Source organism: Phasianus colchicus, chromosome 2 (genome assembly GCF_987193195.1).
Source record: "Phasianus colchicus chromosome 2, bPhaCol1.hap1.1, whole genome shotgun sequence".
In the NCBI taxonomy this organism is placed as follows: domain Eukaryota; kingdom Metazoa; phylum Chordata; class Aves; order Galliformes; family Phasianidae; genus Phasianus; species Phasianus colchicus.
Window position 1 is genome coordinate 106,524,618 of NC_143437.1, and position 23,479 is coordinate 106,548,096.

Below are 23,479 nucleotides of genomic sequence, written 5' to 3' on the forward strand. Positions count from 1 at the left end.
AGCCACAGTGAAGCCAAAGAAACTGGAAACTGTGTAGAAAAACAGGCTGTCTGGGGAGGTGGTAGGGACAGTGTCACTGGAGGTTATCAAAGTGGAGATGTGGCAATGAGGATATGGGCAGTGGGCATGGTGGGGATGTGTCAGTGGTTGGACTTGGTCATCGTATGGGTCTTTTCCAACCTTTATAATTCCATGATTCTAAAACGTAGCTTACGGGAAGACAGATGCTTCAGAGTTGTATAAATCCAAGACAAAGTGTTTTAACCATGGGTACAAGAACTGTATGTAGGCTCTGGGCTGGGTACAAGTCTTCCTCTGGCCCTTCAAAGTGAAGCCAAAGAACCCACTACAACCTGAGAAGTACAAAGAATTAATGGTCCCCACAGCTGAGGTGCACACAGCATAAACAAATATCTGTCTGGCACAGGGCTTAAAAATATCAGCACTTGAATGGACTCCAACCAGAAAGCTGTACCAACAGCACTGCACAATTTTTTAAGAGAAAAGACTGATCAAACACTGTTTGAAGTTGGCAGAAATCTATGTAATACACATTATTATATAGATATACGACTTGAATGATAGAATCATACAATGATTGGTTTGGAAGGGACCTTAAAGTCCACCCAGCCCCAACCACTTACATGGGCTGGGTGCCCCCACCAGCTCAGGGCCCATCCATGGCCTTGAGCACCTGCAGGGATGGGGAACCCACAGCTCTGGGCAGCAGTGCCAGGGCATCACTGCCCTCTGAGTAAAGGATTTCTTCCTAATATCTAATGTAAATCACCTCTTTTAGTTTAAAACCATTCCACCTTTTCCTGACACTGTCAGGCTTGCTGAGGTTCAATTTATTCCTTCCAACTGGAGGGGGAAAAGAGAAAAAAAAAAAAAAAAAAAAATCAGTTCAAAACAGCTGAGCGTTTGCTAGGCTTCTCCAGATTTTATAGAGGTAACTAAATAAATCGTGTTCAGACTTTGGGCCAAATTCTAGACCGGCCAAGGACTTTGGCAGCTGTGCCGTCAGCTCCCGGCGAGCAGTGGGACGAGTGGCAGGATGTGCTGCTGGCTGTCCTCTGCTGCCTCCGTGGAGAGGAGCAGCCTGTGCCCCAGCTCCTTTTGGCTGGGTTTGAGCAGCTGGCAGCATCGCTGCTTCTAGGGCTTCAGAGCGTATGCTGGCACAGGCTGCACTCCTGCTCAGTCTGCTCCTGAGCTTCGGGTAGATAGAATCACAGAGTTGGAGTTGGAAGGGACTGTTACAGGTCATCTGGTCCCACTTCCTGCACTGAACAGGGACACCCACAGCTCCATCAGTGCTCAGAGCCCATCCAGCCTGACCTTGGCTGTCTGCAGGGATGGGGCACCCACCTCATCTCTGTGCAACCTGTGCCAGTGCCTCACCACCCTTATTGCAAAAAGCTTTTTCCTTATATCCAGCCTAAATCTCCCCTATTTTAGTTTAAAGCCATTTTCTCTTATCCTAACCCAACAGACCCTGTTGAAGTGTCAGTCCCTTTCTTTCCTACAGCCCCACTTCAGGCACTGATATGCTGCTCTCAGGTCTCTCTGTCCTCCTCCCTATGGTGAGCTGGGCTTAGGGGAGAAGTTTCCAGGGCATGCTGCTCATTGTTCCCTCATCACAGCAGCACGTTTTATTTTTCTGTGAGTACGCTAAAATATGAAATTTATCCCTATTAGCAGAAGCCTACTTTCTAAAATCCTTCAAACAGAAGGAGGAGCAGGATCCCTATCCTTTGCGTTCATCTTCTGCAGTGAAGCACTGCTATCAGCCTGACGTTGAAACCGCTTCTTAATCTGCTGCTCAGAGTGTGGGTGGAGAGCTTGCAGGCTGTGGGCCAAAAAAAACCAACACCTTGGCATGTCATGGAAATAATGCATTCGTTTCTCAGAATTAGACAAAATGTGTCTTCTTTGGATGTCCGATGGGCTGCTGGGGGGGTAGGAAGAGATAATGCTGGTAGGTAGAGCTGGCAGCAACCAAAGGTCATGGGCTGTCAGCTGAAGTCAGGCTGTGCAAGCACTGGGTACCCAGAGAAGAGGGACACAAAGGTAAAGGACACAGGAATAAAGAAAGGATGGGATAAAAATGCCGTGGATGCATATGCGCTGTAGAGGAAATAGGAAAACCAGCCAGACTTTTTCAACAATACACCCATTGTGAGTTTCTCTAAATGGAAAGCTGAGAGTCCCTGAAGCTTCAGTCTGTGTTAACATCTACGAGGCTCACAACTTAATAGACTTTAATTAGTACAGCATGGGTGAGTCTTATTAGGTTTTAATTTGGATCAGGAATGCCCTTCTGATGCAAATGTACCGCCTGTGCCCACTTTACATCATGAATAGGAATTTGTATCAGGGAACGTGCATGGAAATGGAGTGCTATTCAAAGATGTGGTGGGGAGAAACACCGGGGAAGAGGAGCAGAATGAGGGTGAATAAAGGTTCCCTATGTAGGATCTTCCAATTTCTTGTATGAGAGGGGAACACATCTCGAAAACGTTGCATGATTTTAAACGAGTTTTTCAATCTGTTTTTATTTTTCTGTTTAATTTTTTTTTTTTTTTTTCCCTGTGAGATGGCTGTTGCATGCAATACAGGAAATAAAGAATCTAATGAAAGCTAAGTACATGATTATCAGAATAGATCTGGAATAACAGTAATTAGTCATTTTGCTTAGGCTTTTTGTGGCTTAATTACAGACCCACACATAGACTTCTGCAGCCGAGCTGCTCGTGGTAGGTACTTTTTTTAGCCCCCAAAGAGAAATGGGCAGCTTCCAACCACAACTTATTTTGTATGGTTTGATTCAACTAGATTAAAAATGTTTTTATAATGTCTACATACAAGAGACAGGCTTATTTCTCTCTCCTTAAATATACAAATAGTTGTATTTGGTAAGGCCTTCTACCTGGCCTTTCATGAAGGGCGTGTATCTCTCTCAAGTCCCGTGTCATGTTTGTCAGCCTTGAGCAGATAGATGTCATGGATATCCTAAGGCATCTCAAATCAAAGAATCATGGAATCATGGAATTGCTTGAGTTGAAGGAACCTTTAAAGGCCACCTGGTCCCACTTTCTGCAATGAGCAGGGGCACCTACAGCTTCGTCAGGTGCTCAGAGCCCATCCAGCCTGACCTTGGCTGTCTGCAGGGATGGGGCACTACCTGTGACCCTGGCTGTCTCTCTTCAGTCAAATGAATTAATCTCTAAATGTATGAATTCCTGTTACAGTCAATGGAGACATTTGTCAATACATTTAGGGAGCCTACAGAGGGGAGGGGAATCAACTCTTTGAAAGGGTAGATAACAGCAGGACGAGGGGAAACGGTTTGAAGTTGAGGGAGGGGAGATTTAGGTTGGATGTCAGGGGGAAATTCTTTACAGAGAGAGTGGTGAGGTGCTGGAACAGCTGCCCAGAGAGGCTGTGGATGCCCCGTCCATCCCTGGAGGTGTTCAAGGCCAGGTTGGATGGGGCCCTGGGCAGCCTGGGCTGCTATGAAATGTGGAGGTTGGTGGCCCTGCATGTGGCAGGGGGTTGGAGCTTCGTGATCCTTGAGGTCCCTTCCAACCCTGGCCATTCTGTGATTCTGTGGTTCTATAATCTGTAAAGCAATTAATCTCACCAGAAAGTAAACACCTGCAGTTCCATTTTGCTCAGTTTAGCTCTGTGAATATTTCAAAATCGTTACAGATTATCTTTAATAACGGGATGCTTATCTCTCTTATCAGAGCAATATTTTGCTTTCATTATTTTACGAGAATACTTCAGCTTATACAAACTGTTCTTAACAAATGTGCTAATGGTTGGGTTGCCTATGGAAACGTGTTCCTTCACTGAGCTGTATACAAAAAGAGTTGTTCAGAGGATATATATATATATATATATTGTGTATTTATACATGTATATACAGGGAATGCTCTGAGAAGAAGGATGTGGATGCTAGAAAGGAATAGAAGTATTAGCATTTATTCCCGAATTGTGTGATTAATATTGTTTAGAGGGATGAATGAACCTTTAAAGACTGCCATTTGAATCTGTTTGTTTTTGAAGTTCAAAAGCATAAAATCTTTAAATGCCTTTTGAAATTCCAATTAAGAGTCAGTCAAAACCCATCACTTAAAGAATACTTTTTGTTTTACAAATTAGCAATTAAAAAGTGACAAATATCTTCAGTGCTTAAATACTCTCCTGCCATCCCCATTATGTTCAAATTATGCTTTTTTGGGGGGCATAAGAGCATGTTCCCCAGTATTTCCCTTCTTTGTCTTTCCCTTAGGAGTGCCGCTTGCTATCTAACACTAAAGCTGCGCTCACTTAACCAGTACTGAGCATTATGCAAAATATTTAATGCACAGTTTAAAATCAAATTCATTTTTGCTGGTTTCGTGTTATAGTATGGGTGGCTGATTTCCCTTTTATGTTCTTTTCTCAGCTGCTTTTTACTGTTTTTTCCCTCTGAGTTTTATCTAATTTTTTGGAACATCTTCCATTTTCTTACTGGAATAGTAGAAATTAGAGGAAGTAAACTTCTTTGTAATGGTTTTAAGTTGAAGGAGGGAAGATTTCAGTTGATGTCAGGGAAGGTCATTGCTATGAGAGTGGTGAGGTGCTGGAACAGCTGCCCAGAGAGGCTGTGGATGCCCCGTCCATCCCTGGAGGTGTTCAAGGCCAGGTTGGATGGGGCCCTGGGCAGCCTGGGCTGCTATGAAATGTGGAGGTTGGTGGCCCTGCATGTGGCAGGGGGTTGGAGCTTCGTGATCCTTGAGGTCCCTTCCAACCCTGGCCATTCTGTGATTCTGTGATTTGTACTACAGGATTACGTGACGTCTTTAACTGAGATTATTTCCCAATTTTAGTACTCTGTGGCTTCGGGCAATCAGTGCTCTGAAGAAGGGCACTGAGGGGGGTTTTATTCTTAATATTCCTCTTCTTGTGACAATTTCTCTGTAGAACATGGCCCCACTTTAGCAGAATAACAAACATCAGCTGCTGGATGTATTAATACCACGAAAAGCAATTGAGTGTTGTATTGTTGTAAATTATGTCCCTTTACCAGCAGGTTGTTTTTTTGTGACAATGACTTCAATTTTATCTGTTCTCCTGGATGTGAGGATTTATTGTTTGCACAAGGTGTCAGCGTACTTGAGAAATCATAAGAATCATTCACAAAAAGAATAAAATGTCTGTTTCTGGGAGGATGGGGAACACAATGATTTCATGTATAAACTGGTTACAGAGAACAAACAGTAAAAGAAACCATGATGAAGATATAGGTAATAAGTTCAAGTGGGAGAAGACAATTGGTGAGAGAACCCTAAACAATAATTATTGATCAAGGAAAGTCATCAAACACTGTGGTTAATTATCAGTATTTCCAGACATCTTGAAATAGGAAAGTGACATTTCTACTCTGTATTTGAAGTTGGACCCATGTTTGAACTCAAACCTGAATTTTGGTTGCATCCTCTTCTTTGAGTTACACCTTTGCACTCAGGTGTGATCCTAGGAATATATTTGGGGAAAATGTGGGATCCATACTATTCCATTCCATAGATAAAATAGCTCTCATACCACCCCATCAGTTGTCTTGTTGTCTTTGTCCTACCCGTGTTAGCTTGATAGATTGGCTACAGAGTCCTTACAAGGGTTTCCGTGTTACTTGCTGCAAAAGTAGCTGGGATGTCAGGCAGCTGGAGATCAGACTTCCCTGAAACAGTAAAGATGCACAGCACTGAATTACTAGTGTTGGCCTGAACTTTATTTTCTGTCTCAGGTGCTTAGGTTACAGATCCATAACTAGGTTGTCATGGTGAGGCTGCCCCTCCAGTCTTCTGAGCATCACGTCCATGATAGATACTATATCTGCAGTGGAATGAATTACTCAAAAAATCATCAAAGAATCATCAGTATAAGATCAAAGATATGTCTCGGATGCCAAAAAAGAAACATACAGATTTTCTGATTTCATGATTGCCCCCAATACATTTCCTTCTCCACAAAGCAAAGCCGACATGTCCAGGCCCCAGTAAGATAATGCATGTCCAAGGCTCCTATGAGAATGGGGTCATGTGCAGTACTACATTTTAGAGATTTCTACAACAGCTATGCATATTCAGGTTGGACTTGATGATCTTGTGGATGCCCCATCCTTGGAAGCATTCAAAACCAGGCTGGATGTGGCTCTGGGCAGCCTGGTCTGGTGGTTGGCAGCCCTGCCTGTGGCAGGGGGGTTGAAACTAGATGATCATTATTGTTCTTTTCAACTCAGGCCATTCTACGATTCTGTCCGATCTTGAAGGTGTTTTCCAATCCAGATGTTTCTATGATTTCGAGGTTTTTGTGGGCTAGGACTACATTAGGTGACTGAAATTGGTGGGGTTTGGACTACTGGTCATGGGAAGGAAGAGTGGCTGTGGGTTTTTTTGACAGAGAAAGTCATGAGATACAGAGAATCCTTTTCTTCTTCAATAATGATTTTTTTATTTTTTATTTTTTTCCCCAAGACAGTGGACCTTATCAGCTTTACTGGCTTTATGTAGCTCTCAGACACATAACTGTCAGTCAGAGAACCTTGGGCAGAATTTTGTGTCAGGCTTTTTCTCACTAATATTTTGTACTCTTGATCCGTTGTCTAGAGACTACTTGCCTGTAAACCTCCAGTGTCACCAAAGTGTGATCCAATCAGTTCCACCAGGGGCATCTCGTGTGCACTGAAAACTGAGGAGATATTTGGCACTCCACCTGCCTAGGGTCCAGGCAACATCATCCTCCTCTTAGGAAGCACGTGTAGTGAACATAGGAACGTCCATCTGTGTAGACTGTAGCATCAGTCTAATTCTGAATGCTTTTAAAATGTCCTTGTGGATAAAGCAGTATGAAGAAAGAGTCAAGTGGTATGTACAACTCTAGCATTGGATGTGAGGAATAAAGAACTGCAGACAGTAAGAATTTTCGAATGTTCTGTCTGCAAAATCTGGGGACAACTTCAAGAGAGATCCTTCAGTACTTTCTCACCAGCCTACTTTAATCATAAAATCACTCAGGTTGGAAAAGACCTTCAAGATCATCGATTCCAACCATGACCTCACCATACCACCCTAACTCTAACATCCCTAGCTGAAGAACCCAAATTTAATAGCTATAGCTGTCTCTGTAGTCCACGGAAAATCAATTAGATGAGTAACTGTTCATCTTCTTTGAACTGAATGGTACTCAGGAGATGCCATTCTCTGTCCAAGGTCTCGAGGAGCAGGCTAGGCTCCCGGTTGGTGTGACTCGCTTGAGCACCTGAAACCTTCTGAGTCATCACTTCTGTATTTCTGTTTGTTACAATAGGAGTTGGTCAAAGTAAGTCTGAAGCTAATCTCTGAGTTTCAAAGAAAGAATATGCCTTTGTGAGTGATTGTAATTGTTCTAGTTGAACTTTGAAGGAACATCTCTGTAATTTCTCTACCTGTCGTATCTGTATTGTTATCAATAGAAAACTCATAATGGGTCATTGATTTTTAAGTGTAATGAGTGGTTAGTTGATTTTTTACTAGCTTTTATGTTTTAGAACGTATGTTATCATTGAAAGAGAAAGCACATTACCCATAATCAGGGATGAGTTAAATAATCCTAGAATCATACAATCAATAAGATTGGAAAAGACCTCTGAGAACCCCAAACCCAGCCCCAGCCCACCCCACCACGTCCACTGTATCCCTCAGTGCTGCATCCCCATTAGGTTCTGGAACACCTCCCACCCACCCTGGAACATCCCCCACCACCTCCCTGCATCAATGCTCTTTCTGCGAGGAAATTCTTCCTAATATCCAACCTGAGTTACTGCAGTGTACATGACATGTTTCAGCTTCATAAAGTCCTTCCAATCATAGCTAACATCTCTGAACTATTCAAACCATGAGAGAATTGTGAATGTTAGGCTTGTTTGTTCCTTCCCCTTGGTTTTCACACCATATGCTTGATTCCTGTTACCTGGAGACTTTTGCTAATTTACACCTGTTGACAATGGCCTTTTGATAACTGGCCATGTGGGTGAATGAATTCTGAAATTTTGTCTGAACATCAAATAAGTGCGTGCATAACTTGTTAAATCAAAGCATTTTTCTTCCTGTATAGCGTATAATTTAATCCATTATTATTGCCATCTTTAAAGACTGCATATGCCTGAAAACAGAAAATTAAATAACTGTTTGCCATTAATACAAATTATTGTGTTTTGACAGCTTGCTAATCAACTGGAGTAAAAATGGTGCTGTACAAACAGTGCGATTGCATTTTAAGTAATTTTTTGTTTGCATGAAAATTCTCCTTGTTTGAGCCTTTGAACCCTTACAGGACTTGTACTCTTGTCACGTGTTAACATTCATTCAGAAGCATTATAAAATAAACCTATGTTTGCGTTGTGCACTGATGCAGAATGGATTTATCAGGGTAATTACTTCACATGTAGTCTTGGGAAGCACTTGGCCTTCACAAACTGGCTATAGGAGCTGTGTCAATGAATGTGCAAATGAATGATTCAGCATTGAGCAGATTTTGACATATTGTAATGTACTTCATCCAATATTCAGGTATGGGCTGCTTCTGGGGAGCTGAGAGGAAGTTTTGGAGACAGAAAGGAGTCTATTCCACTCACGTGGGTTACGCAGGAGGGTATACTCCAAATCCTACCTACAAAGAAGTCTGTTCAGGTAAGCTTGTCTCTTTGATTTTTAAGAATTGTGAGATGGTCAGGTGCTGGAATGGGCTGCCCAGGAAGATGCTGGAGTCACCGACCCTGGAGGTGTTCAAGGAATTTTTGGACATTGTGTTGGGGGACATGGTTTAGTGAGAACTGTTGGTGATCAGTGGATGGTTGGACTGGATGATCTTCTTGTTCCTTTCCAACCTTGGTGATTCTATGATTGTATGAATCTGTGACAATAAAGAGTGAAGGACTGACTGCAGCAACTGAAGAGCCATTTACAGAACACTGCTACCTACCTTGTGTCCTGAACTGCAGGGACATCTATGGTATGCCCATCCCATTGTCATTTCCTACCATTCGGTAAGGTAGAAATACTTTGAGAAAAAAGGAAAAAAAAGGTACAAGTTTTAGGTTTTCTTCGTTGCTTATTTTGTTTTAATGCATTTTCTCAGGAAGTGGATTCTTCTGCAACTTATGCAAATGTGTCTTTTAAAAAAAGTGTGAATTTTGACTTAAATTTTATCCATATTTGAGTATAGACAGAAACCAGAAAGTGAGCGTTTTTCTCTTTTCTTTCTATATAACCTCCTGGAAAAGTTTAGGTTTCTCATTTGTGTTATTATTAAAAATCTGTTAAATTTGTATGTAGTTCATTGCACAGCATCCTATCATTTCCGAATCAAATCCTTGCCTTTATTTTTCATTGCACTCCATACTAATCCTTCTACAACACTGATAACCTACTGCAGTTTCTTTCTGTGATCCAAAACATAGAAGCACTGGCACCCAACTGCCTCATGTTGCTGTTGAAGTAAATTCTTGCTTTCCTATACTCTGTGATGGAGAACAACTTGGAGGTTTGTTTTTGCTTTATTTTCTTGATAGCCTTTTTTATGCCAAATGCTGAAGTTGATATACTTATATACTAACAATCTATTGTGTAGGGTTGATGGAGTGTAAAGAACTCAGTGATACGAACAAATAATGGAGCTCTAGCAGCCATGGAGAAGTGCTGCGAGGCACTCAGAACAGGAGAAACTTTATAGAAAAAGTACAAAAATATGTGAAAAAAGAGGTTTTAACGTGGTATTTTATAGACAGCACAGAGCTCGTAAGAAATTGTCTTGTAAGTGCTAAGGAAAACATACAGATTAGGGAGAATTTCTGCTGGTAACTCAGAGTGGTATGTAGAAATGTAAAAATGTTTAGAACAAAAAGAAGGATGCTATGCTTTTGTATTAATTAATGCAGAGAGACCCAGAATTCCTGCAAAACAGCGAAGGGAAATGCCACCAATGGAGGGATCAGTGATGCCTGTCCTACTATCTATACAATCTGTTGCTTCCTAATGCTTTCACTTCCTAATATTCCCATGCTATCTACTTTGATCATTTATCTTCATTACCTGTGAATTTATAAGCATATATGGCCTGCTCTAGGGAGCCTGCTTTGCAGGAGGGCTGGACTCAATGATCTCTAGAAGTCCCTTCCATCCCCTGCAATTCTGTAGGCCTTTTTTTGGCCACTCTCTTCAATGACCTGGACATTAATTAGATCGTTTGCATAGAATGGGTATATACAGAGTAGGGATGTGCAGAATAGTTTCTCTTTCCCAATGTACTCATCTTTCCAATACACCCAGGTTTGTCCTGTTGGACTGTTGAGTCTTTCTCCAAAACCCTGAGTGCTGGCTGTTGGCCAAGGGGGGATGTGAGCACAGAACAAGGTGTAGTCAGGGGAGCAGAAAAAAATACCATGTCTTTTAGTCCTACACAATATATGTTTTTTTTTTTATATTTTGGGATGTGTCCACAGTATTGCGTGCTTTGCATTTGATTTGGATACGTTGAAAGCTCTCTGATGCTACTTTATTTGTGTTATTTCATCAGCAGTGAACAAAAATGGTAATTTAACAATAAGAATCCAGGAATAAAGAAGTGAAAAAAAAAAAAATCTGCAAAGTCTATTTTCTTGTGCTTGTTTTTATTCACATTCACATGATGGATGTTTGCATGCCTCCAGGTACTGGACACTGGTGGAGTTTTTCCTCAGAGAGATCCATAAGGATAAGCACATACTTCACAGCCTTGTCTCTGTGAACATAAATGGGATGCCTATGTGCTGCATATTTCTGTTCTTAGTAGTAGTGCAGCTGAGCTGAACTGGAGAAAGTACTGATTCCTGCATGCTAATTTTTTTCTTCCTACTTAGCTTCTTCTAGCTCCATGTTATTCTGATTTTATTCTGATTTCTTTTTTTTCCCTGGCAGATTTTGTTTCATCTTTGAACATACCTTTTGGAAGTCTCTGTAGAGAGCTCTCACCAGCCCCTCTAAGATATTGCCATCTGCCTGCTTCTAGTTGCCATAGTTTTCATTGGGGAGAGCAACTTATGAAGCAGTAGACTTCAGTTGCACACAGTGATTGCCACTTTCCTCTTCATCTGTTCTGACAAGGTCATATCCATGGCAAACACTTAACAGTTGTGGCCTCTAAATCCAACTCTAGAAAGCACATTAATGCCACTAAAAGTTTTCTGCTTGGCAAGTATTTGAGCTTTGCATTCAACCCATGCAGGCTGGAGAATCTGTGCAGGAAAGTTATTTTAATCCAACACCTTCCTGGCACTCTGCTCTGAAGGAATACAAGCAATAATTCTTTGGATTTAGCATGTAGCCCTTGTTCCAAAAACAGATCATCAGTGAGACCCGAGGCAAAATGGTGTGGATTTACTGTTATGCCCAAGCTAAGGGCTCTCCAAGCATATTAACCAATGGTTATTTTTTGATTTGATTCCCTAAATGTAGGATTTAGTGCCATTTGAGATGTGTGAGATTATCACACCTGCCATGCTGTGGTCACATCTGACAGCTTTTTGTGATTGCCCTTGGACTTCTTCAAAGTAATTGGATGCCTGTTGTGTGAGCAGCTAATTGATACAGAATCACAGAATCATAGAATGGCCTGGGTTGCAAAGGACCATAATGATCATCTAGTTTCTGTGATGTGTGCGTGTACATTTACTGTTCATCCTTCTGTCTGGAGCTAAGAGTATTGCCATACATTGTCCATGTATGGACGTATGGAGGCAGGGCACTGTGTGCCTGCTGAGATTTTCCAATCTCTTGTTCTTGGATGCATGAAGTTCCAGTCCTTGATCTTGTATCTGATCCAAGCACGTTACATATGTATTTGGAACACAAAGGAAAAAGTTCCTGCTTTCTGTCTTACCAAGAGGGGTAGGAATATTTCCTACATCCTTTGGCTCATAGAGCCTTTGGAAGGTTTCTGATTTCTTGGTAATTGAGGATGTTCCTTAATAATCCTAACAAACATCTTGCTTGAAGTCCTTTGTGGAGAACACTACCTTAAATGCAGTTGATCTGAAAATCTGTAGTAACATGGCACTAATATTTGCATTTAAATGCCTGTGGGTTTAGGAGTTACTGAGATGGAGACCCTTGAGTGTATTGATTGTGATTTGATACGCTGCTTCACGTTCACACTAGGTCTGTTAGTCACAAGTAAGTATCTTTTCATCTTCTTTCAAGTATGTAAGAGCAAACCCCTATCTTCATTGACCTTGAAGAGCAGCCAAATCTAACTCTGTTGGGGAGGTAGGAGTGTCATGGTTCAGCTCAGTGTCATAAAATCATAGAATCATAGAATCACAAGGTTGTACACAACCTGCAAGATCATCTGGTCCAACCATCCTCCCATTCCCATTGCTACCACAAGCTACTAAACCATATCTCGTAGCTCCTCATCCAGACAAAATCCATTCTGTTCAGGTCATTCAGTTAGTGTCATTCTGTCCAGGTGCCAGGTAGATCACTTGAAGATTCTCCAATCAGATGGTGGAGCATCGCCTTGTTAAATTGAAGTCTAAGAGATAATTGAGTTATTTTGTAGCTTATAAACACAGTGCTGAAAAGTTATTTTTACGTTGTATGGTGACAACCATGCAGATGAAAATCTGACAGGGCATTCTGGACTGGGTGAAGGGTTTTGAGCTATATTTGGTGCATTAGGCTAATACATGAATACACCGATTTTGGCCAGCGTTAGGCAGCACAGGATGTTCATTCGCTGTGAAAAGTATTTTTGTACTTTGCTTACAGATGTTCAGAGCAGTTCTGTGTTTATCTGTATATTCATAAGCTTTTTGAAATCTGCATAGCTCAAGTGGCTCTGAAATCAGAAGGGAAAAACTCGACTGTTGTTATTCATAAACTGGTGATGTACAATTACAATATAAAATCAGAAGCTAATGATGATTTTCTTAAAAACAGAACAGTTTACAGTGTTATGGTCCAGCCTGTTAACATGTAAGCAGGTCATTTTATTTTGTTTTGCTTTTTTCCCCTGTGTTTGTCTTCAGTGACTATAATAGAAGAAAAATAGATGAATGTGCCTGTTTATTATCCTTTATTTGTTACAGGGCTTAGTGAACATAACAGTATATTTGTTTAGTTAAACCCATTTATAATCTTGTCAATTCTCAATAACTTTCTGAAGCATATTCTCTTGTATACGGATCACAAGTCTTAATAATTAACAATGCAATATTAAAGTGCGCCATGTGGAATTAGTTCCTCTTTCGAGTTACATCAAATACTTGATGTGAAGTTGTTTTACATTTTGTATGCAGCAAGCCCACATTTATTTATTTATTTTTTCCCTGATGGATAAGATTGCCTTTTGCATACCAATTAGTCTTTTGACTGACCCTGGTAAGTAGGAGTTTCCATTCTCTTTAAGACATTTGGGCTTCCAGAGGTCACCTGGAAGACTTCTGAATAGTTAATGGAAAAGAGTGGAGAAAGGCAGAGCTAATTTCTTGCTCTGTTACCTCCCACCCCCTTGGTCAGCTGTTGATTTACAGAATTACTTCTCTCTCTCCTTCGTCTGAGGTCTACATGAGAGAGGGCAAGACCAGCACTAGGATTCATGGTAGTTGATAGTTGGCATGTCTTTGCTTTAAGAAAGAAAATGCACGCAGAGGGCTTGACTCCATGACATAGACCTTATTTGACATACTGTGCATTAATATCATCACTAAAGAGAGAAACCAACAGCAGAAAGTCTTTCTAGCATTTGCACAAGTTACTTTAGCAATATAAGACAACGCAGTATTGGGAGATGCTTCTTCCTGTCTCAGATTTCTCATTCTCTCCATGACACAGATGAACAACTATCAGTATACTGAAAAACCACCTTACTTGAAAAGTCCTTAATTTAGACTTCACAACCCCACTCTGAAACGAGTCTGACTTTTGAAAGTGCTTAAATATATAAACTACCAGTATTCACTTTCTCTAGCTTGCAAGGGGATCTGAAGGTTTTCATGAACTCAGTCCACAAGATTAAAGCTTAAAAGGTAATGAGAATGGCTCAGGACATTTTCTTTTAGTATTATTTGTCTGTCAAGAAAATAGATTCCTGTTGTGCCATTATCTGTTCTTTTTTTTTTTGTATGTGTAAAATCAGCATATAGGAATTTTACTGACATGGATTCTGTGAAGAGTACCTTATCATGGTGCTTATCATGGCCTTGATCTGTACAACATACCTTAATATGGTTGGCCTGTTGCTCTACCTCTCACCTGTTGTTTTTTTGTTTTTTTTTCTTGCCTAATTCACCCATCAGGAAGGAAAGAAAGGTCATCATATGATAGAATCACAGAATTATAGAATGGCCTGGGTTGCAAAGGAGCACAATGCTCATCCAGTTCCAACTCCCTGCTATGTGCAGGTCACCAACCAGCAGCCCAGGCTGCCCAGAGCCACATCCAGCCTGGCCTTGAATGCCTGCAGGAGTGGGGCATCCACAGCCTCCTTGGGCAACCTGTTCCAGTGCAAACCAATCAAAGTACAAAATACCAAACTGATCAAAGTTAGTGCCACGTACTGTGGATATTACTGTTCTGTAATTGAAGAACAGGATATAAGAGAAAATATTTAATTTTTAATAACTAGATCACAGTTAGAATAAGTTGTGTCTATAATCATGAGACAGTAGTCCTTGGATCCTCCTGTATGTGCAGAGAAAACCTTTATATAACCCCATAATCTGAAATTCGTCCTCAGTGCAATTGCTAAGTCATGAAATAAAACGAATGCACCAATTTCACTTCACTTGGAAAGGTGATAGCAGATGCTGCTGCAATGTTAAAGCCTTGGCAACAAGAAATATAACAGATGCATTGAATTTCAGTTACCTGCTGTATTGAAGTTCTACCTAGAAAATTGATGCTGTTGACATGACTGACATGTTCTTTTTCAATAGAAGAGTTTCTTATTAACTCATTATACCTTCATCTACCAGGATACAGAAATACGTTCTGTGGATTCATCATTTAAAAATAAAAGGAAGAACAATATTTTTACCTACCATTGTCTGAAAAACAAGAAGCTGCCTGTCCACAAGGGATGCTGGCCATTGTGCTCAGGGATTTCTGCTCCATCTTTAATCAAGGTTAAGTTAACATTCCTGTTTCAGAATCTGACTTCTGAGGGCTAATATCATGGCAGATTGAGGATTGAAGAAATTAAACTGATATTTATTATTTAGATACCTGCTTGTGCCTCGTGGCAAATTTCAAATCCTAATAGCCTCACTGCTATTCTCTGTTGTTTTATCTATTTGTCTCAGCATTGCCCATAATCACAGGCTTAGGTAGTAGCAGCAATATAAAGCTAAATACATTATTTATTATTAACAACTTTATTTGAATTGTATTCCACTGAGATGTGTCGTTGCTGTCTTTCTCATCTCCTGGTTTTATTAAAGATATATATATATAAGATGAAAATGTGATAGCCCCAGAGGTTGAAAGACCCATTACCAAACGAGTCAAAGGCAAAATCTGACCTGCAGCCTACACCAAGCTCTCAAAGGAGCTTCATTTCCAGAAATGACTCCATGCTGGTTTAGACCATGGTGTTCACCTTGTCATTGTGCCTGAAAACAGAAGGTGCTCCTCATTTTAGGCATGGAAACACGATGGTGGTTTTGGTACCAATAATTGTGAAAAGGACAACGTTACAAAAGGTCTTGCTTTTGCTATTGTGGTTAGTGTTTTTTTCTTTATGTTATTTTTTTCCTGAGGAAAAATAACCCCCCCTACAAAGACAGACTGAGGGAACTGGGCTTGTTCAGCCTGGAGAAAAGAAGGCTGCAGGGTGACCTCATTGCAACCTTTCAGAACCTAAAGGGAGCCTACAAACAGGAGGGGAGTCAACTCTTTGAAAGGGTAGATAACTGCAGGACAAGGGGAAATGGTTTGAAGTTGAGGAGGGAAGATTTAGGTTGGATATCAGGGGGAAGTTCTTTACAGAGAGAGTGGTGAGGTGCTGGAACAGCTGCCCAGAGAGGCTGTGGATGCCCCGTCCATGCCTGGAGGTGTTCAAGGCCAGACTGGATGGGGCCCTGGGCAGCCTGGTGTAGTATTAAATGTGGAGGTTGGTGGCCCTGCATGTGGTGAGAGGGTTGGAGCTTCATGATCCTTGGAGTCCCTTCCAACTCAAGCCGTTCTATGATTCTATGATTCTATGAGCAGACAGCTGGAAATACGAAGACCAACTTCCAAACTGTCCTCCCAGAAGAACAGATGACTGTAACTCTGCTGAGGTTACCTGAGTGTATTCTGATGCGTGAAAACTATTTGTGGGATGTAATACTTAAGTATCATGCATAAAGTGAGACTGCAAGTCAAAAGAAAGAGGAAAAAGCCACAGGCAAGAGAATGTTGTGTGGGCAGATACTGGAGATTGAAGAAATGGTCTGGTATTAAATGTGGAGGTTGTTGGCCCTGCATGTGGTAGGGGGGTTGGAGCTTCATGATCCTTGAGGTCCATTCCAACCCTGGCCATTCTGTGATTCTGTGATTCTGTGAAACTTGGGAGAACCTACAGCTGCTGGGAGAGCACTGACCTATGAGTAAAGCTGGTGGTAGAAAGCATTTGCATTGTCCCTGTATTTCTTGTCTATCATGATCCATTTATTGTATTTCACCACTCCTGTGCCTTCCTCAAGTTGTCTTCACTGAGTGGCACGTGAAATGCTGTTGAGATAACATGGATGTTTTGGACAGTATGTTTTTCCTGAATTTGGGACTGTACAGAAATGACTGTGCACAAACACAACACACTCTGACTTACTCCAATAACAGAACATCTTCCTATGCTGGAGTACAGATTCAAAACTTTCTCATTGTGTTGATTAAGATTTTGAATACCCGTGACCTGCATAGTTCTTATGTCTGGATTGAATGATGACAATAGAAATCTAATCACTAGACTTTAGTGTTCTTCTTCATGCTCAGCTGTGCCCAGGCAGATTATTGTATCTAAGTTTATAGTAAGCAGAATTCTGGTTGTGTGCTCTCTCATATGAACTCCTCAGGTTGAGACAAGAATTTGGTCTGGTGATAGTAGAGGCAGGGCCTTTGGGGCTGTAATATCCGTGATGCTCAGTGAAATTAGACTTGGTGATCTCAAAGGTCTTTTCCACTCTAGACTCTGATTTCAAGGAGAAAGCCAGACTGCAAGCATTTTCACAGCATTACTCACAGAAGAATAAGAAAAAACATTCAGATCCCTTTGGGAGTATGACACACAGTAGTAGGCAGCGTATTACTTATTTAGAGAGGTTTATAAAGAGAAGACAGACACGAAAGAAGTAACTTCTTAATGTTAGCTAAGCACACACAAAAAAATTAAGTGAAAATCACATTTGGCTCAATTATAGCTTTTTCTTTCCTCATTACTTTTGCTCAATAGAGAAATAAAAGAAATTAAGAAATTGGTACCAAGTAGAACACTTGTTTTTTTTTTTTTTTTTTTTTGTTTGTTCTAACTGCTCCTAAATTTTAAGGACGGATTAAAAAAAGGAGACAATGTTTTACAGTGGCACTTTGGCCATTGAAAGATTTCATCTTGAGAAGGATGACACTCTGCCTTTCAGAACTCTACACTATTCCATTCAATAGAATAATCAAAAAAGTTGTTAATTTACTTGGTCAAGCTTCTGGGTGCATTCTGGGAGGAAAAGGCTCATAAAATAGTAAGGGATTATAACTTTGCACAGCAGGAAATGTTTTCTGAAAGAGATCAAGAAGTCTGCTGATGGAGTCCTGCCTTGGTAACGCCAACGAATGAATGCTCCTTCAGGAGGTGCTCTTTTCATTTTTATTGTTGATAATTTGTTGTAAGCCGGGACTTGAGTTCATCCGTTTTGTGTGCATTCCTTTTAGAAGAGCCAAATATGATAGGAATTCTTTGATGCACTAGAGATGGTAAAGATAGGAAAAGCTGTAAATTATGATGGAGTCAGATGTCTGGTGTAAGAGAAGGGGTATGATGCCACCTGCAAACTCCTACATGAGGCATTAAAGCCTATTGCTAGGTAGCAGCTTTACATTTGTCTGTTGTCTGCTTGGGTGCCCGAAGTACTGCTGTAATCGCAGTAGTGACCTGCAAAGATCAGGCTTCTGAAATGGCCGTTATCCAATTTTTTATTCGAAGACCCAAAGTGATGGGAAATCTGCCATTTCCATTAGTAGGAAACTTCCTCGCAGTAATACGGTGCAAAAGCTGTAATCATAGATCAGTAGCACGACTCTGATCTATTTAGAACTGCAGCAGAGATTTTCACCACCAGCTCAATGGACAGTCCATGAGCCACTCAAGATACTTCTGACAGAAGCAGCTGGTAAGTTGGAATACATTTCCTGTATTGTTCAATCTTACAATCTCCTTCTGCACAAGTTGGCATTATTTCTTTCTTCATATACCTCCTAGATTCCAGCTATATGAAGATGACATGAGTTTAATAATTGCTGTATTAATTTATCTGTTCATTTAGTGTGAGTTTGCTTTTGGCATTCACAAATAGAGGGGAAACTTGTGGTTTCATTGACTCTAGAGCTGAACCGGTTCAGGAAATTTCAATATGAACTTGCTGTAATTAGCCAACATTTTACTAAAAGTTGGTTCTTGACAGGATCAGTATGTCCACTGAGGAGTATATGTGTGTAGAAGGGCATTAGTTGCTTTATTAACCCTCTTCCACAGTAATGATTATTCTGTAAAAACGTGCTGTATTTCTGTGCTATCAGCAGAGCACAAAGAAACAGGGAAGTTGGGAAATGGGGGAAAGCATGGTAATGGGGGAAAAGCAAACAGCAGATCCTTCTTCGGGGATCTGAAAACATCAACTTTTCTCTTTTTCTGAGCAGTTCTTGCTCTGAAAGACTTCTGTAATGGATCTTTGGAGGTTTTCACTTTGACACCAAAGAAGGAGAATTTTCTTCCTGGCTGCACATCACATGGCATCAGCTTCCCTGCTGACAGAAGGTGTTCTTTCCCACCCGGCACTTATAGCAGTCACGGTCATTCATCTGCACTAGATTCAAATTGTAGGTGAACTGTGACCACTAGCAGGACTGAGAACACACCTCATTTCCACATCAATGAAATCTCTTGAGCCTGTTGATATGGACAAAGTGGCCCATCTGAGGTAACTGCCCTTAAACCTGTACTTCAAAAGAGGCAGCAGCTGCCTGCCGCAGATGGAGAGACCGCTTGGTGCTGCAGATGCTCTTAAAAGCATCATCAGGTGAACTCCTGGAAGGAAATCTCCTCTTTAGCTTCTAGAGACAGCTTCAAATCAGCACTAGTGACATCCCTAGAAGAGTTGTCATAGCTACGCAGAGGCTCTATTTATGTAAGCAAACAGAACAGGGCACAGATCTGGGCATCAGTTTGACATTGCTTTGGCAGTGCCTGCTATGCTCTGAGCCAGGCCAGGAGCCTCTCCCAGACAGTTCCTGGGCACTGCTGATGTTTAATGTGGTACAGGTGTCCAAATCCAATAAGCAGTGTGGATGCACAAACCCTATTTTGAAGCATAAAATGTTTAGGATTATAGAATCATTCAGGTTGGAAAAGACCTCTAAGTTCCCAAGTCCAACCCAAGCCCACCCCACCATGCCCACTATATCCCTCAGTGCCACATCCCCACTGTTCTGGAACACCTCCATGGACGGTGACCCCACCACCTCCCTGGGCAGCTGTGCCACTGCATCACTGCTCTTTATGAGAAGAAATATTTCCTAATATCCAACCTGAACCTCCCCTGGACCAAGCAGAGACCATCACCTCTTATCCTGTCACCATTACCTGGGAGAATATGTCAACCTGCATCTTGCCACAACCTCCATTCAGGGAGTTGTCCTCTTCTCCAGAACCATCCCAGTTCCCTCAGCTGACCCTTCACAGCTTCATTGCCTTTCTTTAGTTGTGAGATGAGTCATCATGGAGTTGGCTTTAAGGCCAGAGAGTAATCCTAGGCTTTTTGTATTGACTAATGAATATTTTACACTGAGAAAATGAGTGGACTCTTTGGACTGCCCTACTTTGTTTGGAAGTGTGTTGCCTCTAGTGGCTGCTCTTTACATCCAGTGCACTTCAGGTTTCCTAAGAGTTTTGTGGCTGCAAAGAAGCAAGAAGGAATGATCAGCTTTATTCCTTCACCTCTGCAAGCGGTGCGTGCCTGGAGACACCTCAGTACCTATGACTGAGATCAAAATATGCAGTGACAATGCTAGTATACAGATCAAATGCATCCAGTGAAAAATGAAGTGACTAACCTTATTTTTTGTCTACTAGTTCCCTGTTTGGTTTTATCCACTTTATCCAGTGAAGTGATTTGATTAGAAACTATTTTTATTTTCGTCGCTAGCAGTGAAAAATGTTAATTGTAGCTGAAATGCCTTTGAGTGATCATGTTCGAATGTCACATTTCCATAAATTCTGTACAGTTTACTTTCTGCTATTATAGTGCTGCAGTGGAGGAAAAATATTAAAAATCTGTCACTAATGTTTTGAATACTAGACTTGGCACAGACTATGACCTTGCTGGGGAAAGCACAGAGAAAAAAGTCATTTTTCCCCAAAGCTTACCATGTAAGGCTAAGAGAAAAGATAACGGATTGCTGCAGACGGTTGGAGAAATCAAAGGAAATAATAAGATAATTTTAGCACAGCAGTACAAACATGTCCCTGATTTGCTACTGCCTGGTTTTGAGCAAGGTAAGCAAATGGAAGGCAGTTTCAACTTTTGTATCCTTGGGCTCCAGTTTAATCTGGAGCATAGAATCATTCAGGTTGGAAAAGAAGACTGAGATCCCCAAGTCCAACCCCAGCCCACCCCCGCCATGCCCACTGCCCACGTCCCTCAGTGCCACATCTCCACAATTCTGGAACACCTCCAGGGAGATGGTGACCCCACCACCTCCCTGTGCAGCTGTGCCAAAGCATGAATCTCTTTTGGAGGAGAAGTTTTTCCTAATATCCAACCTGAACCTTCCCTGGCACAACTTTGGGCCATTACGCAGCGTAACGCAGCCTGTGACATTCCTTCTTGTTGGGAAGTGGATGGCAGAAGGTTTTCAGCCCACGTTGAAGGCTCCTGGGAGCAGTTATGCATGGTAGGAGTCCCGTGGTGCTTGCTGAAGAGTTGCTTGGGCAGAAGGACTGCATCACCATGGGCATCACTGAGCTCTTCTTGACCCCATTCTAACACTTCTGCCACCCGTATTGTGCTTCCCTTTGGGTTCAGTCTTTTTGCAGGCATGGGAAACAGGATGCTTCCAGCTGCATGGAGTTACTCCTGCAGCAGAATGCATGAATCAGTAGAACATGCATTACAGCTGGCAGCTTTGACTAAGATGCATCTCCTTAATTATAAAGGTTAGAAGAAATTCCAAGAAGTGGTAGAAATTTGCCATCACTGAGAAGCTTCAAATTAAGACTTGTTTATCTTTTTGAAATATGTTCATCTTAGCCATCAGCTATTAGCTTTGCTGCTGTAAGGGAATATTTTCCTCCCCAAATGGAAGTAGTGGTTTAAATTCTCTTGTGTGCGTTACTCAGGAGGTCATAATGGCTACATTTCTTAATTCATCCTGGAAAGGTGACAGGTACTATGCACTAAACATAAAGTTTGCAGTATCAACTATACCACCATTGCACGTTGTTTACTTTTTTTATCTCTCTGTTTTATAATTGTAGTGTTTTAGATTTCCTGGAAAGGATACAGGATTTAATCATGTCATTATGTGTGCTGGATGCTGTGAAAATTCTTTGTTCCAACTCAAGTGGAACACCATTATAATACTCTTATCACCTATTAAAAAAGTAATAAGCTGGGCCAGATTGATCCTAGGCATAATTCTGCTGATGTCAATGATGTTATATCAGGAAGAAGTCTGTCTTGGTCTGTTAATACAATGATAAGGGGAAGGAGAAGAGTGGAAACTGAGTAGCAAATATCTTGGAAAAGTAAATTCCACTCTCACTGATCAAGTTCTATTTGTGGAAAGTTTTGGAGACGCACAGCATTGCAAGAGTGTAAAATATTATTATTTATTGTTATTATTATCTATTTTTCTTTATTTTCAGTGGACTACGTATAGTGAGGAATACGGTCAGGATTCCATTCCATTTTTCTTTTGAGATTTTGGCAGCACACTTCACTTCAGCAGAGCTGACCCTGAACCAGTGCTAGGTGCAGATGGGACCATTATTTTTCACTGCTTCATTTATTTTGATTTAACAAATGACTTCATTTTATTTCTTTTCTCATTCCTCTTTGTTCAGGGACAGTTTAGCCCTTCTGCAGATCTTCAAAGGTGTTCAAAGACAGGAGTAACGTGCAGTGAGTTCTGCACTCATGGTGCAGTCTTCCAGCCTGCTTTTGTGATCCATTCAAAAGTGTTTAAGGGAAGCTAAAATTAAATATGAATTGGGATTTGGTATACTTGGTAGGATCTGATTTACACGAATGGATGGATTTGGGATGTCTTATGCTTCTGAACGTGCAGCAACATGTGATCCAGAATGGAAATGTGGTGGGTATAGAACCAAAAGAGATGGGGTTCTCAGTTAGGAAAAGGCAGAACTGAAGTTCTAGCTTTGGCTCCCCACAGTACAAATAATAAAATTGTTAGCCACAACTGTCCAATTGTCCTAACCATTAGACGAAAGCAACTGAAAGCTTCCCATCTGTCTCCGTACATCTTGAATTTGTGACTGCACAGTGGGATGTGCTTCCTGAGCATCTCCTCTACTAGCAGTGAGGATGCTCCCTAGCCCCTTGTTTTGTGAGTCATTTGGGATCCAGGTAGCAAACTTGTATCAGAAATAGTGCAGCCAGCAGGAGCAGGGAGGTGATGGTCCCTCTGTACTCTGCTCTGATGAGACTGCACCTCAGTTAATGTGTTCTGATTTGGACCCCTCACTACAAGAAAAACATTGAAGTGCTAGAGTGTGTGCAGAGGAGGGCAATGAAACTGTGATGGATCTGGAGCACAAGTGTTAATGGGGAGCGGCCGGGGGCACTGGGATGGGTCAGTCTGGAGCAGAAGAGCTCAGGGGGGACCTCATTGCTCTCTAACTCCCCAAAGGGTTATGGGGAGGTGGGGATTGGCCTCTTCTCCCAGGTAACAGTGGTAGAATGAGAGGTAATGGCCTCAGGTTGTGCCAGGGAAGGTTCAGGTTGCGTATTAGAAAACGTTTATTCCCATAGGGAGCGGTGATGCAGTGGCACAGCTGCCCTGGGAGGTGCTGGGGTCACCATCTCTGGAGGGGTTCAAGAACCACAGAGATGTGGACTGAGGGATGTGGTCAGTGGGCATGGTGGGGTAGGCTGGGGTTGGGGATCTTAGAGGTCTTTTGCAATATTTATGATTCTAGGATTCTA

General features: G+C 41.5%; 1 protein-coding gene across 8 annotated transcripts in view; it reads left to right on the top strand.

Annotated features, from left to right (window-relative positions):
* The window catches only part of MSRA (methionine sulfoxide reductase A), a 271,330-nt gene that overhangs the window by 113,054 nt on the left and 134,797 nt on the right, over positions 1-23,479 (top strand). For all 8 annotated transcript variants that reach the window (XR_016464580.1, XM_090136600.1, XM_090136599.1 and 5 more), the window contains one exon: positions 8,598-8,717. Coding sequence is in view for 7 of the 8 variants with exons in the window: in XM_090136600.1 (XP_089992726.1) it covers positions 8,598-8,717 (120 nt within the window). In the remaining variant the exon portion in view is untranslated. The remainder of the gene's footprint in view (positions 1-8,597; positions 8,718-23,479) is intronic.